The sequence below is a fragment of the Sus scrofa genome, chromosome 4 (genome assembly GCF_000003025.6).
Source record: "Sus scrofa isolate TJ Tabasco breed Duroc chromosome 4, Sscrofa11.1, whole genome shotgun sequence".
Taxonomy (NCBI): domain Eukaryota; kingdom Metazoa; phylum Chordata; class Mammalia; order Artiodactyla; family Suidae; genus Sus; species Sus scrofa.
The window spans coordinates 109,683,254-109,694,387 of NC_010446.5; the positions used below are offsets into that span (position 1 = coordinate 109,683,254).

An 11,134-nucleotide genomic window follows, 5' to 3' on the forward strand; every position below is an offset into this window, starting at 1 on the left:
TTTTCAGGGAAAGGTTTTTACAAACAGGGTGAGGGCGAGGGCAACGGGTATATTATCAGGTTCTCGAATATTCTTTGATGGGTTGGGGGGCGGTAATTGGGAAACACCTTCAGCAACCTTCCCGTCCCTACGGGTCTGGGGTCTGGGTGCCTGTGGGCAGCAGAGGGTCAGCTCCTTCCCCCTGGTGGGGGCGTCAGTGTCTGCAGAACAGCTCTAAGGACCCGGCTTGGGAGGTTCTCTTTCACCCTTGAGGACAAGCCAACGTCCTTGACTTTGTCTAATGGCTAAACTAGTATTATGTTGTCTTGTTTGACTGTTGTCTTTCTTCCTGCGTTTTCTGACTTCTCTGAGAAAATGGATTCTTTCCAGGAAGGCCTAGGAGGCTAAAGTTTTTCTACAAACAAAAGGCAGGCAGTGGGGGAGGGGAGGGGTCTGGCCCTGGAAGGCCCCACAGGGTCCTGCTCGGTCACACTGTCATCATCATTGCCATTTTACAAACAGGGAAACAAGACGAGGTTGTCACTTGCCCACAGTCTCTAGCTAATAAGTCGCCTGGCAAGGGTTCAAATTGGCGGTCTACACTGCTAACCACTGGGCCGCCCTGGCAGCAAGATATTTTGCTGCTAATTCTGTGAGATTTGCCAACAGAGCAAAATGCAACGTGACCAGAAGATGTCAAGGGGCCACTGGACATTATTATTATCATTTTTTTTTTTTGGTCTTTTTGCCATTTCTTGGGCCGCTCCCACGGCATGTGGAGGTTCCCAGGCTAGGGGTCCAATCAGAGCTGTAGCCGCCAGCCTACGCCAGAGCCACAGCAACGCGGGATCTGAGCTGCGTCTACGCCCTACACTACAGCTCACGGCAACGCCAGATCGTTAACCCACTGAGCAAGGCCAGGGATAGAACCCGCAACCTCATGGTTCCTAGTCAGATTCGTTAACCACTGAGCCACGAAGGGAACTCCTGGGGCATAGTTTCATGGCAGAATCTCCCAGGCCCCTCTCCGCCTGGTCTCTGTCAGAACCGTGCCCACAGCTTCTTACGCATCCGAGCTCCTGCTCAGGCCCAGTCACTCCTCCTCACTAATCTGCCCCCAAATAAAGTCGTCATCACCCCACCCCCACGCCCACCTCCCCGCCCTGCACAGATTCCTTTAAAGAAACGCACCCATGATTCTCCTCCAAGGTGCACTAATATCTAAATGAAACAAATGTCCCAGTGGCCCCTGGCAGTAGAGCCTTTCAAGGAGGCAGGGGCTGAGAGAAGAGAGATCCTTCTGGACGAAGGCCCACACCCTTCAGTGGCCTGGGCCCAGTGGACCTCTTAAGGCCCAGGCACTGTGTGCTCAGGCTGGTAGCTGGCTGCAGGCTCCCACGAGGCCCTTTCTTTGGCAAGTGTGTGTGAAAGGCCTCAGGGGGCCAAGGGGAAGGTGAGCCCTTGCCACCTAAAACTTTTTCTCTGCAGTGACTCTGTGGCTTTCGGCTTCTGAGGCCAGGGACGGTCCCCAGCGGGGCTGGAGCAAGGAGTGGATGGGATTTCACCCTATTCGGAGCCCCCCTGCCTCTAGCTGTGCAGCTGCTCTAGCCCTGGCTCCCGCCACTCAACCCTGGGACCCAGACTCTGCCCTTCCTTCTCCGGTGGGAGAGGCTGATCCAGACACGGGTGCTTTCGAAGAGCAAGTGCCAACCCGGTGATTGAGGTGTGGCCCAGACGACTTTTTTTTTTTAACAGCCGTGCCAGCAGCTTGTGGAATTTCCCAGGCTAGCAGTCCAGTCAGAGCTGTAGCTGAGGCCTATGCCACAGCCACGGCAATGCCATCCTTATCCCACTGAGAGAGGCCAGGGATTGCACCTGCATCCTCACAGAGACGACATCAGTCCTTAACCAGCTGAGCCTCAGTGGGAACTCCCCAGATGACTTTTTGTTGAAGGATGCAGATGGAAGTGGGGGAGGCATTTGAGTTGATCTGAAGGACGTGGCGAAGTCACCAGACATCAGAGGAAAGCAGAGCCTTCCCGACGGAGGGAACAGCCAGGGCAGTGACATGCGTGGCAGCCTCCACACACTGAGACAGTCCCAAAGCCAGGCAGCCCAGGGGGGAGGGTGGGAGAGGCAGAGAAAGGGAGGCAGGGCCAGGCCACAAGAGGCTTCTCTCTGTCTGCAAGGCTGGGCGTTGTCCTTGGGTGCTGAGTAGCCACTGGGGAATTTTCTTCGGGAAAGAACCGGGCCATTGTGGAAGGTGGCCTAGGAGGAAGACTCGTGGACATACAGGGGTGGATCTTAAAGGGAAGCGGGAGGCAGAGAGAGTAGATGGGAAGCAGCTGCCATGGACCTTGCTGGACCGGATGAGGGTTCAGACACAGGGACGACTGGTCAAGAGGTTTTTTTGTTTTGTTTTGCTTTTGTTTTTTAGGGCCACACCTGGAGCATTGGAGGTTCCCAGGCTAGGGGTTGAATTGGAGCTGTAGCTGCCTGCCTACACCACAGCCACAACAATGTCAGATCTGAGCCGAGTCTGTGACCTACACCACAACTCAAGGCAACCCTGGATCCTTAACCCACTGGGTGAGGCCAGGGATCAAACCTGTGTCCTCATGGATACTAGTCAGATTTGTTTCCGCCGAGCTACGACAGGAACTCCTTGAGAGATGTTTAAGAGGTAAAAGAAACTGAGACTGGTGACAAGGAGCTCGGGGAGAAGAGACAGTAGGAGGGAGAAGAATCTAGACCATCTCTGAACTTCAGACTCAGTGTCAAGGGATGGTGGCAACACCAGCCATCATGCCCAGCAGGGAAGATGATCTGGGGAGAGAAGCAGCTCTTCCCCTGCTGTGCCCTGGTTCACACAGCCATCTTCCTCTGGCCCCCACCCACCTCCACCTTCCTAATCCTGGAGAAGTCCTGAGAGGCGATGTCTCACAAGATGATGGCATAGGCTTCCCAGGAAAGACGTTTGTAGGGTGGACCAGACCCAAAGGGGCAATAAAGCATTTAGATTGTGCTCCCTATGGTGGCAGACCTCTTGCCACAGGTGGAAACGTTGTCTCTCTAAGCTTCTGATTGAATCTAACACTAAGGATGTCCGGGGAGTGGTCCTTGAGAGCTTGCATCTCTCTAAGGCGTCCATCTTTCCCATGCCATCCCCACTTTAGCCACTAGATGGCACCAGACTCCACAATTTGGGAAGGAAGCGTTGCAGCAACTACCGGAGGTCAAGCTGTCAGACCCACTTCTTGAAGGAGTGTCCATTTGTCTAATCTAGTTCTTCTAGAATACATTCTTAGTATGAATATAGTATTCTCATAAGTTGATTTTTTTATATTTATGAAAAATATATCCCTGAATATAAAGACTTCTCACAAAGACACTTTTCTTAGCCTCCCCTGTGTTCTCTCAGCAGGAAACTGGAGCAGAGACCAGTTATCCATTCCTCGAAACTCTGGGGTGAAAAAATGAGAATCGGGGAGCTCTTGCTGTGGCTCATCGGGTTACAAACTTGACTAATATCCACAAGGGTGTATGTTCAATCCCTGCCCTTGCTCATTGGGTCAGGGATCTGGCATTGCTGTGGCTGTGGCATAGGCCAGCAGCTGTGGCTATGATTCGACCCCATAGCCTGGGAACTTCCATCTGATGAAGATACAGCCCTAAAAAGCAAAAAAAAAAAAAAAAATTAAATAATAGAGAGAATCAGCCAGTTAGATTAAAGGCTTGGGTCAGCCCCTGACATGTCTGCAGATCAGCCAGCTCCCTAGAGAGGGTGGCCAGAGGCTGCGTGTCAGTAGCCCCCCACCACAGGGCCCGGTGCCTACAGCCACCCCCACCTCTCTGCACTGAGGCCTGCAGGGGTACCTCACCCAGGCTGGCTCTGCCTGCAGAGGGGACAGGACGGGGAAAGACCCCACTCACAGCGCGGCCTGGCAGCCACAGGAGAGGCCAGGCACACTGGACTCCTGGACACGAAGAGGAGCTAACTCTACGTCTCGTACCTGAGCCTGAAAATTGCGGGAGAAGTGACTCTCAGGCTGCTAGAGGGCCGGGTCCATAGAGCAGGCACCAGTGTCTGTCAACGGAGCCCAAGTCAAAGAACCAGCCTGGGTGGGTCCTGCAGTGAAGCCTGTCCTGAGCACCCCCTGGGCAGAGCTCTGACGGGGTCAAGGCCAAGTAACGAGGGCAGCCGCCCCCCGGGCCTCAGAACCAATAGTCTTCTTGAAGGCTTCTGAGAACCCAGAGGACACAACGTGTTTTCATTTTACGTTGTGCATTTTCCCAGATGAGGAGGTGCAGGAGAGAGGGGTCACGGGCCGCTAGCTTGGCACTTGGGGCTGCTCCGGCATCCCTGGTTCAGACACAGGCTCAGGGCCTCATCAGCCCCGCCCTGATATGGACTTTCTCACCCACACGTGTCCATCTGGTGGCCTCGAGTTTGGGCACTCAACAAGAGGGACCGAATGGCAGAGATGGGAGCCGCAACTCATCCGGATCTCAGCAGAGGCCTTCCCAGCCACTGGCCAGCTCCCAGCCCTCTTCCCACCTCCAACCCAGCAGCCTGCCGGAGCCTCGACAGCCCCCACCCCCCAGCCCCTCCTGGAGCCAGCCGAGCTCCTGCCACCTTTCATTCAAAGAGACTCCAAATCCACTTTCTCTGAAAAATGGGTGCAGCTTGGAGGAGAAACACCCGTCGCCTCCCTCTCCTCTGCGGTCCTGCCCCCTCCCCAGGTCCCCACTCAGGACAGCAGGAACACCACGGCCACTTGCCCCTCATTCGTGCTTTTATTCTGTGTGCACAGCTTCCAGCATCGGCAGGCCGCCCTGGGTGAGTCTCGGGCAGCGTCCAGATGGGAGAGGCTAAGAGAGGCCAGTGCTTCGTTGATACACCGCCCAGACAGACGGCCTTGAATTCCAGGCAGCCTGCGCTCCCTAGAGAAGATGCCCTGTCGGTGTGGGGCACGTGCAGCCTGGCTGTGGGCCCTGATGGGAGTTGCCTCCCGTGTCTGCAATCAGTGTCCTGCCGGCTCCCTCCTCATCCCTCCCCAGTCTGGGCAAAGCCAGAGGCCAAGGTCACAGGCAGGATCTCAGGGGCTGATCTTGAGAAGGGAGCTGTTGAAGGTGACACCCTCATTGCCTCCTAAAATGTCAACGGCTCTTGAACCGAACCACCACCACCTGCATTTCGTGGGGAGGCAGTGGGTTGGGGGCCTCTCTCTTCACTGGTCCCCATGCTGGAAGGGGCCTGGGAGGCCTGCAGTTCTGGCCCAGTGGGCAGGCGACCGGCTGACTGGCACAGCCATCCGAGGCACCCCACACCTTCCAGGAGCTCCTGGATTCCTGCACCTGCTGGCAGGGAGAGGCGGGGCCTCCGAGACCAGACCAAAGACTCCATTCCTGTTACTTCCAGCTTCTCCAGCAGGCTGAGCAGTGCAGAGATCCAGTCAGGCTATTCCCAGGACCACAGCCACCAGCTGGGACCCTGCGAGGCAGGCCTGGTGGACCGTGTCACTGTGCGGTGTGTGTCTGCGTGCATGCACATGTATGCAGTAGAAAGGAGGCATGTAGGCAGGAGGCACGGGGAGTGGGGACAGAACAGCGGGGGGACAGGCAGGAAGCTGGGCCAGAGGCAGAAATAAAAGTTCACGAAGGAGCCCCCCCCAAAGAAAAAGGACCCCCACCCCCACCCCCCAGGCTGTGCCCAGGAACAGGGCCTGGCAGGTGTCCCGAGGCGAGACAAGCTCCTAAAAGTTGATATTCTTCAAGTCCGCGGAGCAGCGGTACCCACCGCCCAGGGCCCTGGAGCACAGCAGGTTGGGCAGGCAGGGGCAGGTGTGGTGCTGGCGTTTTCTGGAGAAGGGGACCTGGGGAGAGAGGGGAAGAGGGCCACACCGTCACCAAAGGGAGCCGGGCCCAGTCCCGGCCGGTGTCTCATCAGCCCCACCCCAGAACAGCGATAACCGCTTTTATGGAAGCTGAAACTGAGGCATAGAGTAGCTAAGCAACATGCCAAGGTCACACAGCCCGTGTGTGGAGGAGCCAGGATTTGAATCCAGGCCATCTGGCTTTGACACAATGTGATCAGCCACAGTACAGTGCTGTCCACCCCCAAACCAAAAACACCACAAGCCCCCACACTGCTCACCCGGTCCCCCTCGCTGATCTGGCAACACCTGCCTGCTCACAAACTCACACCCACATTCGTGACGGAACATCACTTGTAGCTCATCCATTAGGCTCTCGACACTGTGTTGGGTGCAGGGTGCAGCTGCCCGGGACACTGTCCCTGCCAGTGACGGACACCCAGAGCAGGGCTGACCCACTGCAGTTTCCTTCAGGGGCTGAATAGGAGGGGTTAGGGGCATAGATCAAGTCAGACAGCCTGGGCTAAATCCCAGGCCTGCCACTTGCCAGCTGTGTGACAACTGGCAGGTTATTTAGCCTCTCAGAGCTTCAGTTTGTTATCCATAAAATGGGCTATTAAAAGTTCCCACCACATATAGTTAAGAGGTTTACACTATATACCTAAAGAGGTTTAGGGGTTCCCACTGTGGCTCAGTGGTAACGAACTCAACTAGTATCCACGAGGATGTGGGTTCGATCCTTGGCCTCGCTCAGTGGGTTAAGGATCTGGCGTTGCCATGCACTGCAGTGCAGGTTGCAGATGCGGCTCAGATCCTGCCTTGCTGTGGCTGTGGTATAGGCTGGCAGCTGCAGCTCCAACTCAACTCCTAGCCTGGGAACTTCCACATGCTGTGGGTGCAGTCCTAAAAAGACAAAAAAAAAAAAAAAAAAAAAAAAAAGTTTAAACTTGCAAAGAGCACTTAGTCAGAAGGGTGTAGTAAGATTCTGCTTGCGTTGCCTCTGCTGCACCCTTGGGGATAGACTCACACAGCCCAAGACCGCGAGGACTGCTCCCTGCCCTGCCCCACTCGTCTCCTGGCACCTCCTCACCAGCTGGAGGCTGCTCCTGGGGGCAGCTGTCCTCCTAGGAGGAGGGTGAAGGACGCCTGGACCACAGGAAGCCCGGGGAACAGGGTGCAAGCCTGGGTCCCACAGTTGCTGCTGTATCAGCCTGACATTCACAAGTGGAGGCCCTACAGCCCTTCTCAGGCTTCTGGGAGCTTCGCAGGGAGCAGGGCTGGGTGCCTAGGGTGGGCCTCCTTAAAGTGTGTGCCTGGGCCCCCAGACAGGTTCGCCCCCACCCAGCTGTGGATGGGAACCTCTTCTATGGTCCCTATTTCACCTCCTTTTTTTTTTTCCCCAACCCACAGTGTATGGAGTCCCCAGGCCAGGGATCAGTTCCAAACCACAGTTGTGACCTGCGCCACAGCTTTGGCAACGCTGGATCCTTTAACCCACAGCACCGGGCTGGGGATCGACCCTGTGTCCTGGCGCTGCAGAGACACCACTGATCCCGTTGCACCATCCTTTGGAGCAAAAGGCTTTGAGGAGCCTTTCAGAATCTGAATTTATCAGCTCAGAGGGAAACGGCTCCCCTCGTTGCACATGTGAGGCGACTGAGGCCCAGAGCCGTCGTGCTAACTGCCCAAGACCCCTGGGCAGATGAGGAGCTGGGGACCCAGGTCTCCAGGCTGTGTGACTGGGACCCCAGCTGCCCCTCCAAAGCTAGGAGGCAGTGATGTATTCCTGGATTGGAGTCAGAAAACTGTGGTCCAGTGCAGCTCGGGCTCACCGTACCTTGTGACTCCCCGGGTGGCACTGCTCTCCTTCCTGCCCCAGCGGGGTGCACAGGCGCAGCCCGCGCAGCCACAGGCTGACCGCACAGCACGTGCCCGGCCCGCACTGCACGTCCCGCTCGCAGGCCTGTGGGGGAAGACAAAGGGCCGTTAGTGCCCGGGAGCGCCCTCCAGAGAAACCAGAAGGGCAAGGACATCCAAAAACCCTTGAGAAGGATGCTGAGAGCGGCCCCCAGGCCTCGGCCACATGGGCCCGCAGGGCCCTGCAGTGGTGCCCCTGCTCCCCTCACGGCAGGACGCTCAGGGCTCAGCGGGGCAGCAGCCCCGGATCTGAGGCACCCCCAGCTCCTTAGAGGCCACTCAGGAGGGAGGCTGTCGCCTTGTGCCAAGTGTAGAGGTTAGAAGAGGGGAATTTTGCAGCACTAGGAGATGCTCAGTGGATGCTGGTGGAACTGAATTCATTTGAATTCTTACAGGGGGAGGCCCCAGTGGCCCAATATCCCGAGGGGGTCAGGGTTAAGTTTCAGTGGACAGGACTTGCCAGGCCTGACCCAGTGGCAGCCCAGGTGAGGGCTCCCCCCCACCCCGTCCCCACTGCCCATGCCAGAAGCCCAGCTTCCTCTGAGGGGTCAGTGCCCCTTGACAAGTGTTCCCCCCAAGGCTTCTCTGCGGGCCTGGCTTCCCCCACCCCCCACCCCTCAGAGAGGGAGAGTCCCCTCTGGGTAGTGCTCCCTGAGCAGGGCTGAGTGACCTTCTAGAAAGTGCCATCTGTAAAGCCACACAAGCCCACTTTAACCAAAAGCCTGGATTGGGGAAAACAGAACTGAACCGCTCCAGGCTGCAGGGGGCCACCCGGAGAGGCACCTAGCCTTCCCACCTCCAGAGGGGCTAGCGACTTTTCTTCTGAGCTGAAGCTGCGAGCCGGATTCGGGTAACCTCTTCTCCAGCACAAGGCCAGGGAGCGCCCTCTGGCTGCCTTGTGGGAAATGGCAGACCTACCCCCACCCCCGTCCCCGCCCCCTCCCCCGTCCCCGCCCCCTCCCCATGCGCTCAAGCCCCTGGAGGAAAGTGGGGGACGCCAGGGCTGCTCGTCACCTAGAGGAGGTGCAGATGTCAGCCACCTGGCCACCCCAGTCTCCTGCCTATTAAGGTTACATCTCACGCATCAGCCGGGCCCTGAAAGTTCAGAGCTGGGGCCGAGGAGACCCCACTGGACCCTTCTCCCCCCTGGTACCATATCGCTGTCCCACTCTGGGTGGAGGGAATTTGGTCACAGTCCAGGGAGCAGGGCAGGGTGAGGATGGTGGGATCCAGCCTCTTCCGGAGAGTCAGACCCGAGGCAGCAGCAGGGCCCGGAGCATGGAGGGAGAGGTCTCACCTCTCTTGATAAGGTCTAGGGTCTGTCATGCGCTGCTTCTTACCCTCGCTTCCTCTCTGCTGTGCTTTCTAAAGAGCGACTTGGAGGCCTTACTAGGAAGATATTTTCCCATCTCAGACCTGCCTCCCACCACCCCCTCTGAACCAGACTCGGACCAGGGGCAACCTGCTGGTCCCATCCCCCTTTGCGGGTTAACCGTGGCTTCTGTCCTCTCCTCTCACCCTCCTGCTCTGCAAGCTACACAGAAGGAAGCCAGCCTTCGGGGGTTTACATTCATGAGGCACCGCTCTGCTGGGCCATTTGTGTTTATGCGCTCCGTCTCCAAAGCGTTGACGTGCCTTTGATATTTGCTCTTCTTTGAAACTCAGCCTTTCTCCTCTAAAAGGGAGAAGAACAAAGTTTTCCTTTCCGTGAATTCAAATGAATCCAATCCCAGGAACTCTTTGGCCTTTCTCTGGGTAAAAAGTTGAAGGAAGTTGAAACAAAAGTGAATTTCCCCCTTTTTTTCCTAGTGGCTTTTATCTGGAAAGCCCTTAAAGCGCGTCGCTTTCCTTTTGGACAAGAGTGGTCCCACCACCATGACACACAACATGTGCGCAGGGGAGGGTGGGTCCGGGAAAAGCCAAACTTCTGAGAGGGAACCACAGTCACAGTGGTTCCAGTGCTTCAGGGTGCCCGCCCTGGTGCTCAGATGCCCACGGTGTGGCGGGAGGTCTACGCGTTATCTGACACGTGCTGCAGGTCACTCAGCCAAATGCTGACACTGCCCGTATTCCCTTCAGAACTGGGCACAGAGTGAAAGCACATAACCTGTAATGAAAAGACTTTCAAGACAGGCTTTCTTAGGAGTAGAGAAAGCAGAGGTTAAACATAACCAAGAGAAGCTAAATAAGGTCACTGCCTTTAACGAAGTCAATCTGCCATGTGAGTTACGCTTCACATGTGGCCCAGACCGTATACCAAAACCAAAAAGGACACTGAATAGAAATGAGGGGGTGCTAATCTACTGTATAATAAAGAGTTCATCATTGCACAATCGGAACCCTCTTGTGACCAAAAGTCGTAACGTCAGAATTTGCAATGCTCTCCTAAGGCACTGAAAGCAGAATTTGATTTACACACAGTTTTTCAAAAGCAGATCCCCTTTGGCAAAGCGAGGTTCGGCGAATGTGAAAGTCCTCTTGGAAGTGCTGTCTGGTGGCTGGCTCCTTGCACCCTCGATTCGGGTCCTGTGGGGCCCCTGGCTCCCTTCCCAGGCAGACCCTTCCATCCGCCCGAGACCCGGGGTGCAGAGAGCGTCTGATGACTTACCCCGGTGATCACAGCACAGTCGGACACGGTCACCAGGAGGAGCATGACTGAGACCTGCGCGCCACCTCTCATGGTCGCTTGGGGTGAAGACAAACGCTGCCGGCTCCTGGGGCCTCGCACTCCTCCTCGAGCTGCAAGGCCAGGCTCTCCCCCCCCAGTTTATACCACCTGATCCCGGTTGCCCGCCTCCTCCCATCTCCTCCCCACCACGGTGTTATTCAGATGATCTCAGAGATGGAGATGAGACCTGAATCCCTAATGACATCGACTCGCCATCGAAACCAATAAAGATGAGCCATCGGCGCTGTGACAGTCACTCCGACTCTCAGGACGTGGTGATCCACTGCACGGTCCCCTCCGCCTCTGGGGCATCCTCCTCCTCTGCTTGGGGCAGGGGAGGGCTTTGGTAATAAATTAAGGGATTTGCAGTATCGTCATTTATCCTTCCCCGCACAGACCATGCAACACACAGGATCATCAGTTCCTTCACGGTCAAGCCAACAAGAATAATCTAGGTCCTGACTGTCGGCTCAGCATGGAATTTGGGGGGCAGAGAGGACACAGTGAGAAGGCAGTGTCCCTGGTCCCCTAGAAAGTTAAAATTCCAAGGGGGAGACATGAGGCCGTGAGAAACCAAGGCCAGGCTTGTGGGTTTGATATCCCTGGGAAGCACACAAGGAATTGCCCCAAGTGTCACTTTGCACAGGAACCAAAGGGCACAAGGTAAGCCAGCTCCCAGGTCCTTGTGGAAAAG

The 11,134-nt window shown here is 56.4% G+C and overlaps 1 protein-coding gene across 1 annotated transcript; it reads right to left on the reverse strand.

Annotated features, from left to right (window-relative positions):
* PROK1 (prokineticin 1) lies at positions 5,736-10,452 on the reverse strand. The gene is made up of 3 exons (NM_001172586.1): positions 10,381-10,452; positions 7,693-7,818; positions 5,736-5,855 (listed from the first exon to the last, which is right to left on the reverse strand). Exons 1-3 carry the CDS (start codon positions 10,450-10,452, stop codon positions 5,736-5,738), a joined length of 318 nt encoding a protein of 105 aa, NP_001166057.1.

Coding starts and splice junctions, on each gene's coding strand:
- PROK1 (NM_001172586.1), bottom strand. CDS start 10,452: ATGAGAGGTGGCGCGCAGGTCTCAGTCATGCTCCTCCTGGTGACCGTG. Junction 7,819..10,380: donor ACTGTGCTGTGATCACCGGG/GTAAGTCATCAG, acceptor CTTCCCCCACAG/GCCTGCGAGCGGGACGTGCA. Junction 5,856..7,692: donor GCCACCCGGGGAGTCACAAG/GTACGGTGAGCC, acceptor CTCTCTCCCCAG/GTCCCCTTCTCCAGAAAACG.